The sequence below is a fragment of the Microcaecilia unicolor genome, chromosome 3, assembly GCF_901765095.1.
Source record: "Microcaecilia unicolor chromosome 3, aMicUni1.1, whole genome shotgun sequence".
NCBI lineage: Eukaryota > Metazoa > Chordata > Amphibia > Gymnophiona > Siphonopidae > Microcaecilia > Microcaecilia unicolor.
The window spans coordinates 367969950-367996822 of NC_044033.1; the positions used below are offsets into that span (position 1 = coordinate 367969950).

The following is a 26873-nucleotide window of genomic DNA, read 5'->3' on the forward strand; positions in this document are numbered from 1 at the left end:
ATAGATTAACAAAATCCTTGCAAATAGGTCACACTAATAACTAGCAAATATTGAACGTAGCATCTGTTACTACTTGAACCTCGATTATTTTTTGAGAAGACTAGTGATGACAAACAGTTTGATATCAAGCAGATTTACTAGTGGTGGAATTCTGCATTACTGCACATTGCAGGATTTATGCAGAATTCTGCACAGGGATAAGAAAGCAGAGGCAGCCTCACCTTTCCATGGCACTTCCAAAAGCTTGACCATCCTTTGCTTCTCTTTCTTCCCCCTCTTTCTCCCTGGTCTATATGCACACACCACAAGTGGAAAAAGAGTGGCTGTGTGTCAGGCCTCATTATCCTCCTGCCACCTGGTTCTAAATACATTTTTATTCAAATGTCTGTTACCTTAAACCCATGACTTTTTTTTTTAACGCATGGTCTGTTAGCCTGAAAATTTATTATCTAATAAAACTGGTTGGTTCTGTATGGTTCATTATCAAGGACAAGCCTGGTCTCAGCCCTTTTGTTTAACTGATTTTGTTGTATTTAGTTCTAATTATCACTGCATGCCCTTTATGTTTTTTTAAGCCTCTCGATCTTATGAGGCAAGCAGCACTTCTGATTTACTTGGGGGGGGGGGGGGGGGGAATTACTAGTGTACATTGAAACAAAAAGTTTTAACATAATATTTTTTCTTCATTCTAGAATGGCCAGAGTTTCTTGGTATTGGATGAACAGAGGTTTGCAAAAGAGATTCTGCCCAAATACTTCAAGCACAACAATATGGCCAGCTTCGTCAGACAGCTCAATATGTGTAAGCCATGGAATTTTGCCTCTATCCAGCTACCTTGAAATATGTCTGCTTGTTTTCTTTTGCACCGTATGACAAGTTACTCTTAATGGACAAATTTGCTGGATTTTCTCTGCTTTAGAACCTTAAGTGAAACTCTTGTCAGACTTTTCTCTAGGCATGGAACATGCATGTAGATATGCTCCCACACGTGTAAGTTGTTCAGGCTGCTTTGGGTCAGAACCAAACACCCATCTTCTTGAGGGTCTGCCCACACATGCCTACACCAGCTGCCACAGCTGGAACACTCACCTGACCTGACAAGTGGATCAGTACCCTTTCACAAATAAAACAAATATAATGAAGATACATACCTGTAGCAGGTATTCTCCAAGGACAGCAGGCTGATTGTTCTCATGACTGGCAGCCCTTCCAGAAGACTTGGGAGAATGGCCCGGATGCGCTCGTCCAGGGAGCATGCGATGAAGCTACAATGTAGTAAATTTAAACCGAATCAGAGAAAATATTTCTTCATTCAACACATAATTAAACTCTGGAATTCGTTGCCAGAGAATGTGGTAAAGGCGGTTAGCTTAGTGGAGTTTAAAAAAGGTTTTTCCTAAAGGAAAAGTCCATAGACCATTATTAAATGGACATGGGGAAAGTCTACTATTTCTGGGATAAGCAATATAAAATGTTTTGTACTTTTTTGGGGATCTTGCCAGGTATTTGTGACCTGGATTGGCCACTGTTGGAAACAAGGTGCTGGGCTTGATGGACCTTTGGTCTGTCCCAGTATGGCAATACTTATGTATTATTAAGGACATATTACAGTGACTTGAGAAGTGTATTGCTTTTGATTGTAATTTTTCAGAGCATATAGTCCTTGCATTTGGTAACAGCAATGTGCTTTTTATTCTGGGTTGTGCATCAGGCTGTTATAATGTCCGCAGTGTAGACTAGTGTTTGGACTCCTTTACTGTATTTTAGTAAGACTCTAATATCATGCTTGTCCTTGATCAGTTTTATAACTAAATACAAAATGGGAAACATCTCAATGTTACGTTTTCGTTACTTGTGCACAGTTCAGATAAGCATTTTCTACAAGTTCTCACAAAGTTCCTGTCTCAAATATTTAACTACATCTGGTTTGACTTTGGAACCTAAACGTGCAAGACTTGTTGAGAAGTCCTTGTTAAAATGGCTCTCCTGGTTGTCAGCCTGTGCTTGAAGTTCCTGGGAGTGGTAATCTGTGGGTTTAGCAGAGGACAGCTGACTGCAAACTCTAAAAATCCCTAGTGGGCTTCATTGGTTCACATTCACACAACCAAACTTTGGCCAAAACCAGACAAGTTTCACCTGCAAGTGTTCAGACAGTTTCAGTAGCAGTTTGGTTTCGGCTGAAACTGAAAAAAAGCAGTTAGTCTCTACTGGAGGAGGCACCTCCTCCCCCCCCCCCCCCCCCTCTGGATGTACCATGTTGTTGATGGGTAATGGGTGCAGGAGTGCCCCCACTCTGGTGCTTGGCTGGATTTAGTTAAAATGGATTCCTGGATTTCCAGCTGCCTCGGGAGGTCCTGGCAACCATTTTGAGATTGACACCAGCATGGGTGGGAGAATCGCCATTTTTACTGAGCAGTGGCACCGGGTAGGAACGAGAAGGGGTGGTTCATTCCTGCTCTGAAGAGGCCATTAGACCACAATGGCTTTTTAAGGTACACCCAGGGAGGGCCTATGGGTGGTTGGTGGGTTGGGCGGAATGAGGGAGGTGGAGAGTATTGGGGGGGGGGGGGGGGGGGGGTTCAGCTGAAACCTGAACCTGGATTTCTGGCCATTTCAGTGCCAAAATGGTCTCTAAAAGGAACCTCTCCCACTGATGCTTTAGTTCCCTCTTTCATTTTGGCAGCTATGCACACTCACTTTGCCTGAAAGATGTTTTTGAGGATCAGCAAGTTCTCCTCTAGCCCACAAGGTCCTTTGACTCCAATACTATGCACCACTGCCGAAGCTGTGTAGGCAAGTGGAGCTGGAGCGGCATAGCCTGTGCCTGACTTGAAGAGATTGCAGATGCCTGAGACTAGGTGCGGTCAGTCATTGTCTTTGGAGAGGGCTACATTAGAAAGGTTCCAGAAGCAACGGCATCATCTGATGCTCTGGAACTTTTGAGAACCCTTCAGAGTGGATTGAAAGAAGGAATATTGCAGGCAGAAATAGACCTAAGTTTATCGGCATTGAATGCTGCTGCACAGGTGGGCACACACCTGGATGTTAGGCAGACTTTCTCCATTTTTGCGCATGAGGTCCAGTATCGCACCTTTTCCTTGTGGGTTTTGTCACTATTTGAATAGAGCACTTCGCAGGCATCCACAATCTTTCTACTTTCAATAGGCCTTGCAGTATCTCATCTCATCTCCACAAGGGTGCAAGCATACTATGAAAGAGCCTTCTATTTGGAACAGAATAAAGCCCATAGAAAGTGAGTCTGCCTTTCTGTGGGGGCTTTGTTTCCTCTTTTTTTCATTGGCAACCATACACTTCCCAGTTAGTTACCAGACTGCATTTCCTTTGCCTATGCACAAGCTGGGCTAACACTAGGAGGTCAGAGCTATTACTGCATCGATAGTTCAATTGAGGTCAGTGTCCATATAAAAGATTTTCAAGGGCTGTAAAAGACTTTTGTCTATATGTTCATATCATATTGCTATCTAGAACAGGACTCTCGATAGGACAGATTTGGCCAGATAGTTCTCCAGAATTTATTTTGTGTTTAGAATTTATTTTAATTGTAGTACATGTTCTGGGAGAACAGCAGACATAAATCCTCTCAACCCACGCTTCTCCCCCAAAGAGGAGTTGTATTCTATGCTTGTAATGGACAGCGGGGATCCTGCATAGCAGCAGCAGCAGGTAGTAAGCTGTTTTGAGCAGGGACTGTCTCTGTGTTGGATGTTCAGCGCTGTGTGCGTCTGGTAGCGCTATACAAATGTTAATAATAATAATATTCAAAAGTAGCTGGAGTAGTGGTTCCCGCACTAGGCTCCGTTGATGGCATAGCCCATAAGTGAGGATTTGTCCTGCTGTCTTTGGAGATCACCTATTACAGGCAAGTAATCTTGTTTGATATGCCCTATATATAGGGCACTTCATTCCTCTTGTATGCTTGAAGTGTTAAAGCATCTGATTTATGATCAAGGCCACTGTTTGTAAGCTGAGAGCTACTAGGTTGAGGCAGGCATTTATTTCAATTTTTAAATGATGTTCTCATTTCTCTTCATCTTGTTCATTCCTTTTTTGTCTTTCAGATGGCTTCCGCAAGGTGGTCCATGTGGACTCCGGCATCATAAAGCAGGAACGGGATGGGCCAGTGGAGTTTAAGCATCCATATTTTAAACAGGGACAGGATGAGTTGCTGGAAAATATAAAAAGAAAGGTGAGTGTCTGAAAGCAAGTGCCTTCAAATAGGTATCAAGCATAAGAATTACCTCTGCCCTCCTTCTCCAAAAATGTGCTGAGAAGCTGCTGGGTTGGCAACAGTAAAATCCAGTCTTTTTTTTTTTTTTTTAAGTCATCTTTATTGAAAAACAATAATATATAACTAGCCACAAATTTGTTCTTTTTAAGATAACATTCTCTCCCCTCCCCCCTTTTTTTCTTTTTAATTGTAAATGAACAGTACAGTATCAGACCGGGTGGGTTCTTATCCAGGTCTGAAACTCATTGAGTTGTTTGGAAGTGAGTAGATCAAACAAAAAGCATCAGCAATTAAGAATCCAACTTTTAGGCATTATAGTCTAAACTGGTTCTCCAATCTGAAAAGTCCTCCAGCGTGAAGGATGGGACCATCCAGCTTTATGATGTTCCAGAACCACTGTAGCATATATCAGGTTCTGCTATTGCATCTCTCCATTGAAGCAAAATCACATGCTGTGCCAGTAAAAAACAGAATAGAGGAGAGTTAAAATCCAATCTTGAATTTTGTGCAAGGAATGGATGTTGGTACTATAAAGGAAGCAGCAAGAGTCTTCCATATCACCATGCTATGCTGTCTCAGCTGCTTTGTATTGCAGGCAGCACAAGGACAGTGCCTTCTGCATGTATTATCAATCACTGGTCTATGCTGATACTGTTAAAAAAATTAAATAAATTAAAAGTTTTGATGGTAACTTTGATCTAGGTTAAGACACATCCCTGTTTCACATGTACTATTGCAGAACTTTGGGCTGAGGTCCCCATTGGACGTTTTGAATTTCTGAAAGGGCTGAAGGTTTTGCTGAGCCAGGGTGGAATCTGCTCCTGTGGGACTGTTGATCATGAAGGAGTAAAAGGGGCACTCAGGGAGGTCAATGCCATAGCAGAGGAACTGAATTTTTTTTCCGGACTTTACAGAAGATGATGTAAGATAGATCTACCTGTAGGGGAGACAAAAAAAACTCTTGTCAAGGGTGTCCAAATACCTGACACTAATACCCGACATGAATTGTGTTTCAAACTATATGGCCTGCATCAGAAGTCTAGAAGATCAACACAGAATAGTAGATGTATCACCGAAACTCTCATTAAAAGACAGGTGATGTCTTCCAAAAAAGTCTCTCAGCACGCTGCAAAGTGAAGCACGTAAAGGATGTGGATGCTGTGCGCTTCCAAACTGCTACACTGAACGGAAAAAGGCAAACAGCGTGTAGGGAAAGAGCTCAGTGTAGGCCTGTACTTCTTTGACGTTACCCTTTTTGTCCATCTTGGGGGTCAGATCTAGGTGTCGATGTAGACAGTAAGCTAAAATCTTCTGCCCAGTGTGTGGCGGTGGCCAAAAAAGCAAACGGGATGCATAATGCAATACTGGACTACACAGGAATCAACTAAGTATTGGCATGGACATTGAAGGCATTTCAAATCATAAAAGAAGAATCATCATGCATATTCTTGGAATCCCTATAAGTTTGAAGGGCTCAGATATGCCAATTGTCTTATCTCTTTTACCACAATGCTTAACCCTTACCTTTTCATTCCCATTTGAAATAGTGTGCCTATAGCTTTCCTTTGAGGTCTTTGGTAGGGGCGGACTGACCAGCCGGGCAGTGCTTGAGGGTATAGAATGACCCGGGGATGAGGAGCCGCAGTAACCGCAGGAATGGGGATGGGGACAGAGCCCACAGGGACGGGGACAAACTTTGTCCCCATGTCATTTTCTACTTTGAAGCCTGTTAATGAACTGGACTCTTATTTATGTTTAAGTGATGCCTATAAAGATATTTTGATTTTTTGGAAAAACAAGCAAACATACTGGCCACAGCTAGCAAAATTTGCATGTGGGATCCTGTACATCCTGTTACCAGCACATCTTCTAAGAAGACAACTTCTATTCCAGGAAGGACTGTGGAAGACAATAGAGCTAGATTGAATCCTGAGATTGTTGATGACTTCTTATTTATCCACAGATTTAAAAAACCATAACAGTGCTTCATAGGGCATATTTTTCCCCTCTAGGGCATATAGAACAGGTTGTATTTTATACCCCTGGACATTTTAACAGTGTGAATTAGGATTTCTTGGTGTAGTAGAAATCACCTATTGTTGGGATTCGAAGGGTAGAGGGTGGTGGTGGGAAGGAGGGTTATTATAGCTGCTCATTGTTGTTGTTCTCTATTTGTAATTTATACACAACAGTTGCACAACATATTGTTCCTTTTTATACTTTAATAATAAAAAGATTTAAATATAAAATCATAAGTGTTTAAGGCTTCTGCAGATGAGGACAGAGCCCACGGGGCGGGGACAGAACCTGCGGGGTCGGGGACATACTTTGTCCCCGTGTCATTCTCTACTTGAGGGCCCAGCACTTCCCATCCCACGTGTCCTCGATTTCTCACTCTCATATCTCTCGACTCCTGTCTCCGCCCCCCCTTTTAAAAACTTGCATTTCTGTGGCAGAATGACAGCAGTGATTCCTTTCAGCTGTCTTCTGCCAAGCTTGCGGCCTACTCTACTCATCCTGCCCCTTTATGACATAACTTCCTACTTGAAGGACGGGACGCCCCACCTCCCCCATGGTGTCCAGTGTTATTCCCTCCTCCAGAACCCCCCAGGGCCTAGTGGTCTAGTGGAGAGTCAGGGCAGAGGCTGTTCACACGCGTACTCCTGCCTATATGATCTTCCTCATTGAAAATGGCTGCCATGACTTCCAGCGACAGTCTCATGCAATTGCTGCTGAAGGTCATGTCAGCCATTTTGGGACTGGAGCCACTATTGGCAGAGCACCTGAGAATAGCTCCTTCCGTGGCTCTCGAGTAGATCACCAGATTAAATGGTAGGCCTGGGGCGGTGGTCCTACAGGTGTGTCAGGAGGGGAGCTCTGTGTTCGAGAGGATGGGGCATTATGGTGGAGGAGGGACAACACGGGGGAGGGAAGGAACTAATATCAAACACCAAGAGGGAGGAATGCCAGCAGACTAATATAAACTGAGATTTAAATTACAGCCCTTTTTTTGTTCCAGAATTCTCGGTTTATAGTCAATTATGTATGGTAAATATATGAATCGTCATATCTTGTATAAAGCCTTCAAAATACCATTAAAAACTGTCACCTTCAACAAAAACCTGCAGCCTTTTGTTTTTTGAGAAATGTGTTTTTTATTTCACAACCAGGTTTCTTCTGCAAGGCCTGAAGAAACAAAAATGCGACCAGAAGACCTATCAGAAATTTTAAACAGTGCCAACAATGTGCAAGCTAAACAGGAGGCTATTGAAACCATGCTGTGTACACTAAAGAGGTACCATATGCCAGTGTACACTTCTTTGCATGTGCTTTTATAAAGTGCCAAACTACTTCACTTTGTAGTGATCTGGGGGATGCAAACTGGGGCAGAGAGAGGAAGAAAGCTTTATATTTTGAACTCTACAGGGCTTTAGACACACAAGTAATTTATTTTGACATTTATACCCCACATTGTCCTGAACGTACTGTGGCTTACAATAAGTAAAACAGGCAAGGTTTACAATACCATAAACAAAATATCAAGTAAGACAGAGCAGCACAAATAAGATACAAATAATAAAACATCTAACACGCTCCATCAATGGGTAGAAACCTCTCAAAAAAGAAAGTTTTTAGTCTTCTGCGAAATATCAAGTAATCAGGCTGACCCTTGATTGCCATTGGCAGTGAGTTCCTCCGGTTAGCACCTTGGTATCTAAAGTCTGCAGAGTGAACCGACGTGTAGCGTACTATCTTGCATTCTGGAAGATGAAGTCTAAGGTAGTCCCTAGAACCAGCAGTGTTATTGCATAGGGCAATAGTTATTAAGGACTCCATGTAATCCAGTGTCATGCCATATAATATTTGAAAGACAAAAACATATTATTAAAAAAATAATAATCCTGGCTTTAATGGTAGCCATTGTAGCTTGCGTAATGTAGTGGATCTATCAAAATGCGATACCTTGGGGACAAGCCTAACTGCTGTTTCCTCAGCAATCCTCTAGACCGTTCAAGATGCTTGGGTTATGCACTCCTACCAGCAGAGGGAGACTGAGAACACTAAAACTTCTTATACAAGTAGCCTGTGCAGACCTTCTACTAACCAGTATTTTCTCAGTCTCAGCAGAGGGTAGATGTGTGCAGCCTGTGCAGTGTACTCAGTCTGTTAGGCCCGTTTGGGGTTTCAAGGTTGGGTTGTAAATGTTAGAGAACCCACACTTGGATCTCTATTACAGGGTGTAAGTCCTAAGGGGCTTCTTATTCCCTGTGGGGTGTCACACGTGGGTGGCCGGGTACTCCCCCTGTGCTCTTCCTCTGGAGGACTGCTTGACCTCGGCTACAGACCTCGTTCTGTACCCTTGAGGCGTTTAGGCAGCAGTAACGAGGTTTAAAAAAATAAACGTTTTTAAAAGGCGGCTATTTTGGCCGTTCTTGTGGCAGTCCAGAGATAAAACGTCTTCAAGGGCGTTCTTGCCTTAGGCGGTTTTGCCTATTAGTCTGTCAGAGCACAAAGCAACTGTTTGTTTTTATAGTGTTCGCGGCCATTATGTCTAAGCCGGCGAGGTGTTGGTTTTGCGCGAAGTGCGTCGTTGAAGTGAAAGGTGGCCAATGTAAATTTTGTGGGGAGCCTACGTTGTCAGCGCTCTTGCCCCCCCGTGTTTTCCCCTAAGTCAGTGGAAGTGTTGGATGGCGATTTGACCGCACATTCCGGGCCGGCAACGGCAGGGCCGGTTTTGGCAGGAAACGCGGCCATTTTGGCTGCGCGTCCTGGGTCGGCCTCGGCGGAGCCATTTTTGGCTGGAAGCGCAGCCCTTCTGGACGCGCATTCCGTACCGGCGCCGGGGGATCCGTGTGTGGCGGGAAGCGCGCCTAGTTTAGCCGCGGATCACATGATGGACCTGCTGCCTCAGGAGCAAGGGGGGTCCATTGCGGAGACTGCGGGAAGTGTTGGGGCTTCAGCAGCGTCGGGGGGGGGGTCTGGCTTCCCCCCTGAGTTTGGTCGCTGTATAATGCCTGGAGAGCTGCCCATCTCAGGCTGTTTGTTCCCTGGAGGCTGCTAGCTCAGTGGGAGTTAAGCGCCCGTGGGTGGATGTTTGGAGTGACCCAGGAGAGGAGGATCTCTTAGATGTGTCTGAGGATCAGGATGGGCTAAGGCCTGGGGAAGATTCTTCAGTGGTTCGCATTTTTCATAAGGAGGAGTTGTTAGAGCTCATTGATCAGGTGATCTCTACTTTGAAGTTTGCTCCGGCGGCCACTCCCTCTGCGGAGGGACCCCAGGTAGATCCCTTGGTTAAGGGGATTCGGAGAGCCTCCCGTTCCTTTCCCATGAATTCAGACATTTTGGACATGGTTTTTCAGGAATGGTCTGTGCCGGAGGCTGCTTGTAAGGTGTCTAGGGCTATGGCGCGGCTGTATTCCTTGCCTCCGGAAGATTTGGCCCTGCTGAAACCACCTACTGTGGATGCGGTGGTTATGGCGTTTACTAAGGCTACGGCCATTCCGGTGGATGGCGGTGCAGCCTTACAGGATCCTCAGGATAGGAAGCTACAGTCCTTTCTGAAGTGCAGCTTTGATTTGTCGGCTTTGACCTTGCAAGCCTCTGTGTGTGGGGGCTTGGTAGCCAGAGCTTGTTTCCGTTGGACAGAGAAGCTCTTGGATGAGCCTGCATTAGATAGGACTGATTTGGTTCAGGACCTGGCCAAATTGGAGATGGGATCTTCGTTTTTGGCAGACACCCTTTATGATTTGCTAAGGGCTTCGGCTAAGAATATGGCTCTGACGGTGACGGCTCGCAGGTCTCTTTGGCTTAGGGGCTGGGTGGCAGATGCGGCCTCTAAAGCAAAGTTGTGTTCTCTGCCTTTCAAAGGTTCTATGTTGTTTGGAGAGGACTTGGATAAACTGATGAGTGGTCTTGGGGATACCAAGGTCTCACGGTTGCCGGAGTTACGGCCTAAGGCGGCTAGTCGAGGTGGTTCGGCTAGAGGTCGGTTTAAGGACGCAAGGCAGTACAGGCCAGGCAGATTTGTGTCTCCTTCTAAAAGCCGTTTTTTCCAGCGGACGCAGTCCTTTCGAGGGGGACGTCGAAGAGGTCGGGACTCCTCTGGAGGTGCCGGAAATGGTAATAAGTCTTCCTTATGAAGGTTTGCGGGTCCAGCTTCTGGTGAAGGTTGGGGCGCGACTTCGTCTGTTTTATCAGGGGTGGACCCAAATTACTTAAGATCAGTGGGTGCTGGAGATCGTTCGCGACTGTTATGCACTCGAGTTCAAGCACCCGCTGCCGGATCTGTTTCTTCCCTCTCCTTGTCACTCTCGAGTCAAGTTAAAGGCTATTCAAGAGACTGTGGGTCGCTTAATACAGTTGGGTGCTGTGGTATCCGTTCCTCGGCACAAGCAGGGAATGGGTTGTTATTCCATCTACCTTGTGGTGCCGAAGAAGGAGGACCAGTTTCGACCCATTTTAGATCTCAAGAGGGTCAATGGGGTGCTCAAGGTGCCATCCTTCCGCATGGAGACTCTGCGCTCGGTCATAGTGGCTGTTCGTCAGGGAGAATTTCTCACGTCACTGGATCTCACGGAAGCGTATCTGCACGTGCCGATTCGAGAGGCCCATCAGCGTTTCCTTTGTTTTGCTGTTTTAGGGAGGCACTTTCAGTTCTGTGCTCTGCCTTTTGGTCTGGCAACGGCTCCACGCACCTTCTCCAAGATAATGGTAGTGGTAGCAGCGGCTTTGCGGAGGCAGGGAATTCTGGTGCATCCGTATCTGGACGACTGGTTGATCTGGGCGAAGTCTCGGGCTCACAGTGTGGCTGCAACGGCTCAGGTGGTCGCGTTTCTGGAATCGCTCGGGTGGGTAGTGAATGTAGTCAAAAGTCAGTTGATCCCATCGCAGAGTCTGGAGTACTTGGGAGTGCGGTTTGACATGGCAGTGGGTCGTGTTTTTCTGCCGGATTCTCGGATCGCCTCTCTTCAGCAGCAGGTCCGGCTGTTAATGTCTGTTCAGAGTCCTACGGTTCGAATGTACCTTCGGGTTCTGGGCCTCATGGCAGCGACAATAGAGGTAGTACCATGGGCCAGGGGCGCATATGCATCAGCTTCAGGCGACTCTGTTGTCCCGGTGGTCTCCTCAGGTACACAGTTTGGAGTTGCGGTTGCCATTGAGGGGGGCTCCTCGGCGCAGTCTCCAGTGGTGGCTGTGCTCAGCCCATCTGAAAAAGGGCAATCCGTTGGAACCTCCTCAGTGGGTGATTTTTCACCCACTTTGGGTGCGCGGGGCATTTTTCTCTTTACATCTAATCTTCTTCCCAGTTGCTAAAGTACCTCAGTCGTTTATGGCCCCTATTCACATTCTCTTCCTAGCCCTGTCCCTTCCTAATCTTTTCCCTCACCCCCTACCTCTCTCCGCTACAGGAACTCACTGCCCATCCATCGACTTCATCACCTCACCTTCTCTCCTACCCTTTTCCTCCCTCTTGGCTTTTAATCTCCGGCTCTTTCTTCCCTCCATTTTGCCTTCCCCATTCCACCTAAATACCTCTCGCCTTTGTGGCCACACCTCTCCTACTCTCCTCCGCTCTCTTTTACTCCTCCTCTTACTCTCAGCCGGTGACATCAATCCCAATCCTGGCCCTCCTCACCAACTATTATCCCAACTCTACAGATCTCACCGCGACCTCTCTAACCTCATCTCGATTCCTCTACTCCCCTCCTCTTCTCTGCCCTTCTCTTGCGCCCTATGGAATGCCCGCTCTATCTGTAACAAACTCGCCTATATCCAGGACCTCTTTATCTCGCGTCACCTCCATCTGCTCGCCATAACAGAAACCTGGCTCTGCCCTGATGACTCTGCTTCAGTCGCAGCCCTCTGCCATGGTGGTTATCTTTTTTCACATACTCCTTGCCCTGCTGGTCGCGGGGGTGGTGTTGAACTACTTCTCTCTCCCTCCTCCAGATTTCAACCCCTTCTTCCACCTCAATCTCACTGTTTTTCCTCCTTTGAAGTTCACTCTATCCGCCTTTTCTCTCCTCTGCCTCTTCGAGTAGCGGTCATTTATCGTCCCCCTAATAAGTCCCTTTCATTCTTTCTCAGTGACTTTGATGCCTGGCTTGCCTTCTTCCATGATCCTTCCTCCCCCTCTCTCATCCTTGGTGACTTTAATATTCCTGCTAATGATCCTTCCAACTCTTATATTTCCAAGTTACTCGCTTTAACATCTTCCTTTAATCTCCAACTATGCTCCACCTCCCCCACTCATCAAAATGGTCACTGTCTTGATCTCATCTTCTCCTCCAACTGTTCACCCTCTAGTTTCCTTGCCTCTGATCTTCCCCTCTCTGATTACCATCTTATAACTTTCACACTTAAATCTCCTCCCTCCCCAGTCCCGTCCTATCTTATCTAATTTATCTAGGAATCTTCACGATATTGACCCTTCATCTTCATCTCTATCCTCCCATGTTTCAAACCTCCTCTCTACTGTGGCACCATCCACGTCTGTCAACGAGGCTGTTTCTTCTTACAATAATACTCTATCCTCTGCCTTAGACAGTCTTGCACCTTTGATGACCCGCCCTATAAGACGTACAAAACCCCAACCTTGGCTGACTTCTAATATCCGCTACCTACGTTCCTGTACCCGCTCCGCCGAACGCCTCTGGCGGAAATCTCGGGCCCTTGCTGATTTCTTACACTTTAAGTTCATGCTGACCTCCTTCCAATCTGCTCTTTTACGCGCCAAACAGGATTATTATATCTAACTGATCAACTCTCTTGGCTCTAACCCTCGACTTCTCTTCACCACATTGAACTCTCTCCTCAATGTGCCCCCTCCCCCAACTCCCCTTCATTATCTCCTCAGACCCTTGCTGAATTCTTTCACGACACGGTTCAAAAGATAAACCTTGAATTCTCTACCTTGCCACCTCTCCCTTCACTAGTCCGTTCCCCCTCTCTCCTTCTCCTCATTCCTTTTCCTCCTTTCCTGAAGTTACTATAGAGGAAACTACACTTCTCCTTTCTTCCTCAAAATGTACCACCTGTTCCTCTGATCCCATTCCTACCCACCTTCTTAATGCCATCTCACCTGCTCTTATTCCTTTTATCTGTCACATTCTCAACCTCTCACTTTACACTGCAACTGTCCCTACTGCCTTTAAACATGCTGTGGTCACACCTCTCCTTAAGAAGCCTTCACTCAACCCTACTTGTCCCTCTAAGTACTGACCCATCTCCCTCCTCCCTTTTCTCTCCAAATTACTTGAGCGTGCTGTTCACCACCGCTGCCTAGATTTTTCTCTCCTCACATGGTATTCTTGACCCACTACAATCTGGTTTTCGCCCTCTCCACTCAACCGAAACTGCGCTTACTAAAGTCTCCAATGACCTATTACTGGCTAAATCCAGAGGTCTCTATTCTATCTTCATTCTTCTTGATCTTTCCGCTGCTTTTGACACTGTCGATCACAACATACTCCTCGATACCCTGTCCTCACTTGGATTCCAGAGCTCTGTCCTTTCCTGGTTCTCTTCCTACCTCTCCCTCCGCACCTTCAGTGTTCACTCTGGTGGATCTCTTCTACTTCTATCCCTCTGCCTGTCGGCGTACCTCAGGGTTCTGACCTTGTCCCCTCCTCTTTTCTGTCTACACTTCTTCCCTTGGTTCATTAATCTCATCCCATGGCTTTTCCTACCATCTCTATGCTGATGACTCCCAAATCTACCTTTCTACCCCTGATATCTCACCTTGCATCCAAACCAAAGTTTCAGCGTGCTTGTCTGACATTGCTTGTCTGGATGTCTGAACGCCACCTGAAATTAAACATGACCAAAACCGAGCTTCTCATTTTTCCCCCCAAACCCACCTCCCCACTCCCCCCGTTTTCTATTTCTGTTGATTGCTCTCTCTCATTCTCCCTGTCTCCTCAGCTCGAAACCTTGGGGTCATCTTTGACTCTTCTCTCTCCTTCTCTGCTCATATCCAGCAGATCGCCAAGACCTGTCGTTTTGTTTACAACATCCATAAATCCGTCCCTTTCTTTCCGAGCACTCTACCAAAACCCTCATCCACACCCTTGTCACCTCTCGTTTAGACTACTGCAATCTGCTTCTTGCTGGCCTCCCACTTAGTCACCTCTCCCCTCTCCAATCAGTTCAAAATTCTGCTGCCCGTCTCGTCTTCCGCCAGGGTCGCTTTACTACTCATACTACCCCTCTCCTCAAGTCGCTTCACTGGCTCCCTATCCGTTTTTGCATCCTGTTCAAACTTCTTCTACTAATAAATGTACTCACTCTGCTGCTCCCCAGTATCTCTCCACACTCGTCCTTCCCTACACCCCTTCCCGTGCACTCCGCTCCATGGATAAATCCTTCTTATCTGTTCTCTTCTCCACTACTGCCAACTCCAGATTTCATGCTTTCTGTCTCGCTGCACCCTACGCCTGGAATAAACTTCCTGAGCCCCTACGTCTTGCCCCACCCTTGGCCACCTTTAAATCTAGACTGAAAGCCCACCTCTTTAACATTGCTGTTGACTCGTAACCACTTGTAACCACTCGCCTCCACCTACCCTCCTCTTCTCCTTCCTGTACACATTAATTGATTTAATTTGCTTACTTTATTTTTTGTCTATTAGATTGTAAGCTCTTTGAGCAGTGACTGTCTTCTATGTTTGTGCAGCGCTGCGTACGCCTTGTAGCGCTATAGAAATGCTAAATAGTAGTAGTAGTAGTAGTGATTATGGTAATGGATGCCAGTCTGCTGGGCTGGGGAGCTCAGTGTCTCGGTCGGTCCGCGCAGGGGCGGTGGTCGACGGAGGAAGCTCAGTAGTCTATCAACTGGTTGGAGACGAGGGCGATTCGGCTAGCTCTGTTGGCGTTTTGCTCAAGTGTGGTCGGAAAGGCGATAAAAGTCATGTCCGACAACGTGACAGCCGTAGCGTATGTCAACCGGCAGGGCGGTACAAAGATTCCGCAGTTGGCAATCGAGACGGCTCTGCTCATTAGTTGGGCAGAAAGACATCTAGTGCAGATTTCGGCGGCGCACGTGGCTGGGGTGGACAACGTGAACGCGGATTTTCTAAGCAGGCACATGTTGGACCCCGGAGAATGGTCTCTGTACCGGTCGGTGTTCGACTAGATAGTTCTAAAGTGGGGAGTGTCAGTAGTGGATCTCATGGCGTCGGCACAGAATGCTCAGGTTCCTCGGTATTTCAGTCGGCGTCGGGATCCGCTAGCGGAAGGGATCGATGTGTTGGTCCTTCCGTGGCCTCAGCGGGTATTGCTGTACGTGTTTCCCCCGTGGCCCTTGATAGGTCGAGTCCTACAGAGGGTAGAATGTCATGCGGGTCCGGTGTTGTTGGTGGCTCCGAATTGGCCGCGTCGGTCGTGGTTCGGGGATCTGATGCGCTTGTTAAAAGGCGAGCCTCTGCGACTGGGGGGCTCGGTGCTGTTGTGTCAGGGTCCAATTGTCATGCCGGATCTGGATTGGTTCTCTCTTACGGTGTGGCCCTTGAGAGAGAACGGTTGAGAAGGAAGGGGTTTTCCCCTCAGGTGATTCAGACGATGCTGCAGTCTCGCAAACGTTCGACGTGTGTGGTGCATATTTGAAGGTTGGTGTGGGGACCGGGCGTGTGTCCCTTTGACAGCTTCTGTGACATTCATTTTAGATTTCTTGCAGGATGGTTTTGAGAAGGGCCTTTCTTTGTCATCTTTGAAGGTGCAGCTGGCTGCTTTGGCGTGTTTTTGGGGTAAGGTGCAGGGCAAGTCGGTTGCGTCTTCCCCGAATGTGGTCCGGTTTTTGAGAGGGGTGAAGTTGCTTCATCCTCAGCTGCCGGTAGTTCCTCAGTGGGATCTTAGTATCATTCTTGGCTCTTTGGTGGGTTCTCCTTTTGAGCCCTTGGAGTCTTGTTCGATAAAAGACCTTACTATGAAGGTGGTCTTTTTGGTAGCTATATCGTCGGCTCGCCGGATTTCGGAACTTCAGGCTATCATGTAGGCCTCCGTTTCTGTGGTTTTCTAAGGAAAAGGTTTCGCTGCGTCCAGTGCCTTCATTTTTGCCTAAGGTGGTATCCTCCTTTCACGTCAATCAGGTGATTTCGTTGCCAGTCTTGGGGGACCGGATGGAGGATGCTTCTCAGCGTCGTTTGGTGAAATTGGATGTGCGCAGAGTGTTAAAGGTTTACTTGCGCAGGTCGGAGGAATTCAGGTCTTCGGACAGGTTATTTGTCCTTCATGGGGGGCCCAAGAAGGGAGCGGCTGCTTCTAAGGCATCTATAGCTCGGTGGTTGAAGGATGCCATCTCTTCGGCTTACATATTGCATGGCCGTACGGTGCCGGTGGGGCTCAAGGCACATTCTACTAGGGGGATGGCGGCTTCTTGGGCAGAGAGTAGTTTTGTTCCACCGGTGGACATTTGTAGAGCGGCGGTGTGGTCCTCCCTGCATTCTTTTGTCAAACATTACAGAGTGGATGTACAGGCAAGGGAGGATGCCAGTTTTGGAGCTGCAGTCCTGTCCTCTGGGCTTCGTAGGTCCCACCCTTAGATGTGTTTACTGCTTTGGTACGTCCCAAGCATCTTGAACGGTCTGGAGGATTGCTGAGGAAGGTGAAATTAGGCCTTACCTGCTAATTTTCTTTCCTCTAGATCCTCCAGACCGTTCAAGAGCCCACCCAGTGTAGCGGACAGTTCAGTATGATAATTTCTTTAGACTTCAGTTGCTGATATTTCTAGTAGCTCCTGTGATTTGGGTCCTGGAGTTTTACTAAGGGCAGTTTGTGGTACCGTTTGTGCCCATCTGCAGTTGAATTCCCCCGTCTTAAGGGGAGGAGATCTGAGTGTGGATTCAGTGGTTTTGTTTAGGTGGAGGTGTTTTGTTCCTCTGCTTTGTTACTATTTTACTGATTAGTAGAAGGTCTGCACAGGCTACTTGTATAAGAAGTTTTAGTGTTCTCAGTCTCCCTCTGCTGGTAGGAGTGCATAACCCAAGCGTCTTGAACGGTCTGGAGGATCTAGAGAAAAGAAAATTAGCAGGTAAGGCCTAATTTCACCTTCTTCATCTGATTTTCCATAAACTCTAATTACTTATGAAGGCTCAGTGAGTCTTTAATCCCAGAAGTACTAACAGACTGCAAAGTTAATTGAGCTTCCTTTGATGTTAAACTGGATTCTGTCTTGGTGATCTTAACTTCAGTTTTCTTAAGCTGTGAATCACATTTTGTGAAAACTCACATAACTGAGAGGTTTTTTTTAAGGAGTTCCTCTAGACCATGCACTTTCTTCCAAATACCAAGCAAAGTCACTTCTCCTTCAGGGCCTTTTAAATCAGGAACAGAAAGATCCATCATAACCCTCCCACTAGGAGAGGATTCTTCAGGAAGAGCAGGAGTAGAACCACCTCCTCATAGAGGGATTTGATTACTCTCATGGAAAGAGCTCAATCTTACTGGAATTGTGGAGGAAACAGGTGGGGGGGGGGGGCAGGGGTGGTTCTATCCCTTGAGCTGTGTGAGACTCTCAAAATAGAACTCAACGATAATGCTGCAGTTGACTCTACAGGGACTGAGTGTAAATGCCTGTCCATTGGATGAACAACCTGCTTCACTGCTAAAGAGCTCATTCCTTTCTCCTTTCTTCTTTACCGTAGCTACAAAAAAAATGAGCACAAATACAATTTAAAGTAGGAATATCAGTTTTTTAAGATACTAATAGGTTTGAAAAGTTGAAGCTTTGCACATCTAGTCACTCTTCATCATGGTTCAAAAAACACTAGTAATACTTTCATGAGCAAGACTGCTACATATGAGTCGGGAAAGGGCAGGGCATTTCTCTGAGTGGACTGCGAGGATTGACTGGAAGGTTTAAGTTACAGAAAATACCTTTATTTTAATTAAAAATAAAATGGATCAGCGCCTGTTTGGTTGCTATTTGTGTTAGCTTTCTAAACCTAGGAATCCTAAATAGCTGAAGTTCTGCAAGGTTTGTCCTGGATCACACCTGACACTTCCCAAAGGGTTGGGTAAAAGGAATAGAACTGAAATCTGAAACCTTTGAGGAAATGCTTCTTGTAATGTACTATTAAGCTGCTACTGCTATACATAGCAATGCTGTGCTTAACCTCTGGAATAAGGCACATACATAGAATTGCATGAGAAATAAGTATGTTGTGTTTCTTCTGTGCTGAGCAGGGAGAATGAAGCTCTCTGGAGGGAGGTGGGAGATCTGCAAGCCAAGCATTCCCAGCAGCAGCAGATTATTCGGAAGGTAAGCAGTTGATTATATGAGCTTTGATATCACCTAACCTGGATGCTCTTAATACTGATGTAATACAGATAAGATGGATGAATTAGATCGTACCTGCTAATTTGCTTTCCTTTAGTCTCTCCAGACTTGTTTAGACAGATGGGTTATGCACTCCTACCAGCGGATGGTTGGATAGTGAGAACTACAGAATTCAGATGGAGCCTTTGTTAGCTGTGCAGTCCCTCCCAGAGTCAGTATGAACATAGCAAACAGAATAAGAAACAACAAATCTCCCCTACTTCTTCTTTCTATGGCTTCAAAACCCCATATGAAGTGCAGGAACACTGCGCTGCAAAGGAAGCAGCTGCCTCAAACAGCAAGAGCGGTCAAAGAATCTGTTGCTAAAATGAGCTGTACAACACACTTTGGTTCCTTGTCTAGTCTCCACGAAGAGAGCTCTGTATCACTTAAAAGTTGTTTTTTTTCCCCTTGTAACAGAAAAACCTACTTCCATCCAAAAGGCAGCACCCCCTCAGGAAGTACACCAAAACAAATCCCCACAGAGAACACAACTGAAAACGTAGAAGGCTAGATCATAACAATATAGGTGGTTTCTAAGCTGATCTGGGTAGACTAAAGGAAAGCAAATTAGCAGGTAAGGTCTAATTTCTCCTTCCTTAGTGTCCCTCCAGACAGGCCTGGATGGATGGGAAGTACCAAAGCAGTGAGCATGAAGGGTGGGTCCCTGACTCAAATATCTGAGCCTCAAAAGCCATGCCCTTACTATTAAGAACATCTACGGGGTAGTGCCTAGCAAAGGAATGCAAATAGGACCAGCTTGCTGCTCTACAAATCTGTGGCGGTACCAAAGCGTGCTCCACCCACAAACCTGTCTGCTGCCTGGTGGAATGTGTTTTATGGGTGTCTTGGACCATCTAAGGGTCTTCTGTACTTCCCGGGCATATTTTAAGTTTTATTATTCTGGTCTCTACTTAGCTCCCCTAGGTGGCTATTTGATGCCCCCACCACCCTTTCTGTGAATAATTTCTAAAGGTGTTTCTTTTTCTGTTCCCTTCTAAACCTGTATTAGATTTTGACATTTGAGCTGCAACATGACACTTCAGTTTTGACTAATAGGAAGTGCATCTTTCTTTCTCTTACAGATCATACAATTCATCGTTACATTGGTTCAGAACAATAGATTAGTGAATCTGAAGCGAAAACGGTAAGTGGCATCCTAAGTTGTGGTGGTCTTTTAATCTTAAAACATTTTGTTATAATGATGGTATTGCTAATTGCTTTAATTTTCTTGTAGGCCATTGCTGCTGAATAATAACGGATCTCCTAAATCAAACCAGATACAGCAGATCATCAAAGAACCTGCAGGGAGCAGCAGCCAAGTAATTTGCAGTGCTTTTCTTTCTTTTTCTCATCATATAACTAAAGAACTTAATTGTTTCCAACTGTTTCCATCTATTCATAACTTGCATAAGTCCAGGTTATTAATAGTACACTAGCATGACCTTGTAAAGCCAACCTAATGGTTAGCACTGTGCTATGTAGACTTTGTACCTGGTTCAGACTTGCTCTTTTAGTTGGCACTTGCTGCCCCTGGAGGAATAGCAATCAGAAGTTGTTTCCTATGGACAGCTGCCTCATGCTTGGTCTGTGTGTTTGGAATTGTCGAGATGCAGACAGTATAATGGTCAATAGTATGCAAAATTTCATTGGTAGCTGAACATATTAAAATTCTGCAAAATACAGTTAAGTAGTGGAGGAGTGGCCTAGTGGTTAGAGTGGTGGACTCTGGTCCTGGGGAACTGAGTTCGATTCCCACTTCAGGCACAGGCAGCTCCTTGTGACTCTGGGCAAGTCACTTAACCCTCCATTGCCCCAGGTACAAATAAGTACCTGTATATGTTAAGCCGCATTGAGCCTGCCATGAGCGGGAAAGCGCGGGGTACAAATGTAACAAAAATTAAAAAAAAATAATGTAGTCATGAGCCAGCTTACTTGATTATTTATTTATTTTATTTATTTGTAGCATTTGTATCCCACATTTTCCCAACAATTTGCAGGCTCATTTGCTGTAATGGCAGTTGCCATTTCCGGGTAACAGAATTACAAATGGTAATGTGTTAAGTTGCATACATACATGGTAACATACATTAGTATCTGGAAGATTAAAATGTGGATCAAGCATGACTTTGGAGTAGTATCTACATTGCCATGCCCTCTCCCTTTGCCAAAGATCACTCAATCTAGTAGGTTGCTGGGTACCTATGCAAAGCAGAGTTGCAACGTGATTCTGAACTGTCCATCAAGGGCAACTTTTGCAGGCTAATACTGGTAGGCATAGAAAATGGAAGATGAGAGAGCTTGAGGCGATTTAGGTCTGTAGTGACGTCCATATATGGGACATAGAGCTGTAAAGTGGTTCAAAGCTCATTGTCTAATAAGTCAGACACATGAAAAATACTAATTTTTGTTTATAAATAAGGTTTTTATGAAAGGTTTTTTTTTTTCTTCTTTTTATAGACCCCTGTTAAGCGATCAGAGGGATTGAAGAAGAGAGGCCAGATTACAGATGATATAATTATTTATGATGTCACAGATGATATGGTGGAGGACGAGGAGGAAGAAGAAATAGAAGCAAATCCAACAGCCAGTCCTGACACACACGAGGATGCTGTCTTTGACTTGAGCAGGTAAATCAGGTTGATACTTGCATGCAGGTATAACTGTGGAACTTGTTACTGGAGGATGTGGTAATGGCAGTTAGCATATCTGGGTTTAAAAAAAGGTTTGGGCAAGTTCCTGGAGGAAAAGTCCATAGTTTGTTATTGAGAAGGACATGGAGGAAGCCACTGCTTTCCTTGGGATTGGTAACATGGAATGATGCTACTAACTGGGTTTTTGCCACGTACTTGTTACCTGGATTGGTCACTGCTGGAAGCAGGATTCTGTACTAGATGGACCATTGGTCTGACCCAGTATGGCTATTCTTATGTTCTTATGAGGCTCTGGAGACGAATTGTGTATGTCCTGTGTAAGCTGTCTCCTGTGCCTGCTTTCTGGGAGTCCTGTAGGAAGAGGTTCCCATCTCTGCATATAGTCATACTTTATGCAGTGAATTTAATTCCCTCATTGCTATTTGAAATCAAATCCTTGACCTTAATCACTACTTATCCTAGGGAAGCCATGTCTACCGGAAGTTTTTCAGGCAGAGCTTGTTTCTGGAAGGCTCATTGCAGTTGGCAAGGAAGAAGGGCTGACTCTCGGCATAGATTTTTTTCCTGTCAACTCATTTCTTTTGTGGGGCCGAGATTCAGAGTCTCCTTTCTTGAGCTCAGGGCTCCCAGTGAAGATGTTTGGGTCCAGTGGGAGTGAGGTTAAGAAACTTTTATCGGAGGTGAACCCAAATTACTTTGGATTAGTGGGTGCTTGAGGTGGTTCACAAGGTGTTACGCTCTAGAGTTTGCCTGTCTCCTTGCTAGATGCTTTTCTGGAGTCTCCCTGTCAACCAAGGTGGGAAGTTCAGGCCATCAGGGAAACTCCATGAAGGTTAATCAGCCTGCAAGCAGTTCTATGGGCGAGTCAGGTACAGGTCACTATTCCATCTACTTTGTAGTTCCAAAGAAGAGGAGGGGTCCTTCAGGCTCATCTTGGATTTGAAAGGAATAAATCAAGCCCTGCAGGTGCCCCCCTTTCAGATGGAGACTTTCTGCTCTGTGATTGTGGCAATGAGACCCAGGGACTGGCTTACTTCTTTGGATCTGAGGGAGGCCTACCTGCATGTTCCTTTACTTTGCAGTTTTTGGGAGGCATTATCAGTTCAGTGCACTCTCTTTTGAGGTGGCAACAGCTCCTCGCACTTTTTCCAAGGTAGTGGTAGGAATGTACCATGATGCCCTCTTTCCGAAGCACTGCAGCCACCACTGTCTCGACGATTGGCTAATTCAGGCAAAATCCTTTCAGGAAAGTAGCAGGGTCTTGGCTCGAGTGGTTCAGTTTTTGTAGTCATTGGTCTGGGTAGTCAGGCCAGGTGTTACCTGGAGCCCCCTCAGACCTTGGAATAGTTGGAAATGAGGTTTGACTCCCTGTTGGGCAAGGTATTTCTCCTGGAACTGAGAATTCAGAAGTTAACCTGGTTCTGTCTCTTCTCCAGGCCCAGTGTCTGACAGAAAGACTACCTTCAGCAAGTCGAAGTTGTACAGTGGGCCAGGGTGCATATGAGACTGCTGCAGGACACTCTCCTATTCAGTTGGTCCCCCCAGTCTGTCTGTGGAGACAGTCCTGCCACCAAAGCGTCTTGGCAAAGGCAGCCTGCGATAGTGGTTGGATAGTGGTTGGATGTTGGAAATCTGCCGAAAGGGGTGAACCTGGATGCTCGACAGTGGACGGTGATGATAATAGATGCCAGTCTCCAAGGTTGAGGAGCCCATTTTATGGGTCAAGTATCCTAAGGCCTGTGGTCGACAGAGGAGGCACACTGGTCCATCAACAGATTGGAGGCGAGGGATTCAGCACACGCTGCAGTCCTTCCGAGATCTGCTCGGGGAAAGTGGTCTGAGTCCTGTCTGACAGTGCTTCAGCGGTGGTCTGTGTCAACCAGCAAGGCGGCACAAAGTCTTTTACAATGGAAGCATCACTTCTAGTGACCTGGGCAGAATGTCATCTGGATGATTTATGCAAGGTGTAGACAGTGTACAAGCAGATTTTCTCAGAGTGAATGTCCTGGATACGAGAGAGTGGAGCCTTGATCCGAACGCTTTTGCTCTCATTGTGGACGAGTATGATCTTATCATGGATCTGATGGCTTGCAATGCTAAAGTTCCCTGCGTCCTCAGCCAGTGACTAGGCTGTTGAGCGGGGGGAGACGATGCACTGATGCTGGCATGATTCTGGGTTGTCTCTGTGTTTCTGTCTTGGCCTCTCATAGGCAGGATCATTCAGAGCATAGAATTCCACAAAGGTCCTATGTTTTGGGTGGCTCCAGATTGGCTGAGGCAGTCATAGTATGGTGATTTGATGAGGCTGCTGGTGGATGGGCCTCTTCATCTGCCATTGTTAGAGGACCTCTTGACTAGAGGTTGACCAAAACCACCTTTTTTTTTTTCAGTTTCAGCTGAAACCGCTACCAAAACGTTAGAATATAGATTCCCAGAATCAGCCCCAACAATATGGACATGTCCACTGTCTAGTATATACCTACTCCAAAATAGGTGTAAATGCATGCTTATCCATGTCAGACCAGTTTAGATTAATGAGCTTTGTCCCTAGCAGATGGAGCCAGAGAAAAACAGCTCAGAGCTGACTTCCCCTTGTTGGAGAACTGTCACTTACAGCTCATTAGCATTTATTTGGCACCAGGGGATGACATGGTACAACAACTATAACTAGGCTGCTCCCGGGAAGGCTATAGGCCTAGATACCTGATAGAGCACAGACTATGTCTAGAGGATGCTGCAAGCAACAGTCTTTTTGGGGCTGATTTCACCTCCTGCCTTGGAAAGATACTAGAGGGCTAGGATTGGCAGAGACTGGTCCACAGAGGCTAGATGTGCTAAACATCATGGTGCCAGATCCCTCCCTCGATCCTTGGGTGGGTTGTGGCTGCATTGCCTACTGTCCTCACCTACTGTTGGAAAGGAGGCAGAGATATAGTCAGCTGCTTAGAGATTTTCATATTAGCATGGAAAATAACAGCAGATAAAGACCACACAGTTTATCCAGTCTCCCCAACAAGGTGGCCAGAGCCGCATCTACCACTGTATGGTCCCATGCTTAAATACTAGTTGTTAAGTCTCAATGCTGACCATATAGGCAGCCAGACATGATGGAGTCTTGGTTATATCCACATATCATCCCCAAGTATTGCTGACAGAATTCAATTTACTAGTCAAGGTGTTTTCCCTCCCCATTGAGCTGCTCAGTAAAGTGATCTACCTCCAAAACACATATGTCCCCTGCTGTCCAGCTACTTCAATTATTCTTTTAATAAAGGTAATGGAACATCAGAGGTGATATCCCCTTAGTTACTGCTGGGATCTCATCACCTTATATCATTTGTCCTTGTGCTTTTTTAAAAATCTTTTAATCCACTTTTTTTAGTTTCTGTTTATCCTTTTACAGTGAAGTTCATCAAGTAAATGTCAATCTGCATGTGGTATTCCACCATGAATAAATATTTCTATTAGTTTGAGGATCCACCCATTCTGGTCTTTCCATAATAGTCTTACACCACTGGCAAGCATTGATAGCTCCTGTGCCAAAGGTTCTTTCAATCCTTCATATTTGATTGTTTCACCTATAGTCCCCCACCCTCCCCACCAAAGTGGTTCCAGACATTGCTGACAGCTGGAGATGAGGTCTCCTGAGGATATCCTTAATGTGGCTAAAACCAAGGGTTTTATGTACCCTTCTGGTTAAAAAATAAAAAAAGGTATTGGGTCACCTGGGGGTTATCTTTATATAAAACCATAATTACAGAGAAGCACAGCATTCAGGGACCTCCTTGGTAGAAATATTTGAGTCTGTTTAAACAATCTTTTTTTTTTTTTTAATAGTGTCTCATGCCAGGCAGCTGAATACAGTGGCTTCAGATTGAGTTCTCCTGTTTCGGGTGACAATGGTCTCATCCAGCATCCTTTGGGTAAGGCCATTGTTACTTTCAGGTAACAGTATGCAGAGGAGAGGTCTTGAACATCACTAAGTGAGACCTAACAGCTCCTGGACAGGTTAACAGCATGATGGAGTAAGTGATACTAGGAGCTCCTTTGGTTGGATCTTCCATACTGCCTGGTCAGGGCTAGATCAAGATAGGCTCACGATGTTTCAGCCATGCTGCTCAGGAACTCCTAATGCAGAGTAGAAGACTGAAATCTCAAATGTTTTGCACAGTTTCATCCTCTTCTGTCTTTTGAAGACGTCCTGGAACGTTAGGGACCAAAATTCGGAGACAAGCTGTGGATGTATTTATAGGAGGTCCTTATTCACCTCAAGTCCCTCCTCCCAGTAAAATTTAGAGGTCAAGAGCAATAATAATTAGGCAGCTCTCTTCCTTTCTCAGGAAGGTAGTCCTAAGCAGAAGATTTGACTGGGGTGGATGCCCCATTGTTGAAAGGTGATGTGTTTGGCTATGCTACTTCATGGAACTGTTTGAAGTCCCCTCACTGAGTGGTTGGACACTGCTCAGGGGGCTTCTCTTCACTCTCAGTGTAGGCTTTGGGGGCAATGTTAGGGTGCTGATAAGCAACAGGATTTGGGGCTCAAAAGAGGGTTCTGAGACTACCTGTTCTTGGGGTCCCCAATCAAAATGGCAGACCTTTTCTCATATAGTTCCCCGCATGGATACACAGAGACATTCTCTCCAAGGGTTAACACCAGATATTCCCAGATTAGTTATCCTGTGTTCCTTAGCTTCAGGCTTTCTGACTTTGGGTTAACTGTGGCTACTGTTACCTGTTGGTCAGGGGTTAGTAAATTCACTTGTCTGATAGTATAAGACTGAGTCAGCACAAGAGTTCAGCAGTGGTCAGTGTTCTGCAGGTGTGGAACATCTGCACAGACTATCATCATGAAAAGCAATTTTCTCCTCCCTAGTTTCTGTAGGATAGGGGGAGCCCTCTTGCATCCTAAGAAAAATGTGGCCTTGGGCGTTAGGGACTCAAGATCTCATTCTTAGTGCCCAGATTGTCCATTTTTGTCCTCCCCAAAGCTTCAGGACAGTGAGCCTGTATGTTATGCTTTGGAACTCAACCCATGTGTGTCTCCCTATTCAGACTCTTTTCAAGGAAACTTCTACCAATCGAGTGGCCAGGTTTAAGCAGGTGACTTTAACAGTTGTCTTTGGCAGGGGATACATCAGGAATCCCTTCTTAGTTACTTTGTACTATAGAGATGAACCTAATAGACGTGGAGGGCAGGATGAAGTAGCCACAGTAGTCCTGGGGGACTACTAGGCTGAGGTCTAGAGTCAGCCATCTAGCATTCCAGTAATCCTGGCCTCTAGCTTGGGAGAAGGCAGTCAAGGTGGTTGCAGACAAGACAATATTTGCTGATGGAATCAAAGCTGAAGAAAAGAAGACCTCTGGTGTCATAAGTGTCAGATTTGGTTTGTGATGGAGTTTCCCTTCAGTACATGGCACAGCAGATGACTGATACCATTATCAGTGAGATGAATTTTCTGAGCCGACCATGTTTGAGAGTTTGAAGTGTAAGGGCTGGGAGACATAGCTATGGCTCTGCTAGGGATCAAGTGAGGCACCTCGGCGAATGGAACTTATTGGCAGTGGCGTACCAAGGGGGGCCGGTGGGGGCGGTCCGCCCCGGGTGCACACCTCTGGGGGGGGGGGGGGGTGCCATGGCACGCGCCTGTCTCCGAGTT

The 26873-nt window shown here is 45.9% G+C and overlaps 1 protein-coding gene across 3 annotated transcripts in view; it reads left to right on the forward strand.

Moving 5' to 3' along the window:
* HSF2 (heat shock transcription factor 2) overlaps positions 1-26873 on the forward strand; it is a 65294-nt gene that overhangs the window by 19845 nt on the left and 18576 nt on the right. For all 3 annotated transcript variants that reach the window (XR_003941625.1, XM_030198565.1, XM_030198567.1), the window contains exons 2-8: positions 693-801; positions 4080-4207; positions 7420-7544; positions 18430-18505; positions 19648-19709; positions 19800-19884; positions 21023-21192. Coding sequence is in view for 2 of the 3 variants with exons in the window: in XM_030198565.1 (XP_030054425.1) it covers positions 693-801; positions 4080-4207; positions 7420-7544; positions 18430-18505; positions 19648-19709; positions 19800-19884; positions 21023-21192 (755 nt within the window). In the remaining variant the exon portion in view is untranslated. The remainder of the gene's footprint in view (positions 1-692; positions 802-4079; positions 4208-7419; positions 7545-18429; positions 18506-19647; positions 19710-19799; positions 19885-21022; positions 21193-26873) is intronic.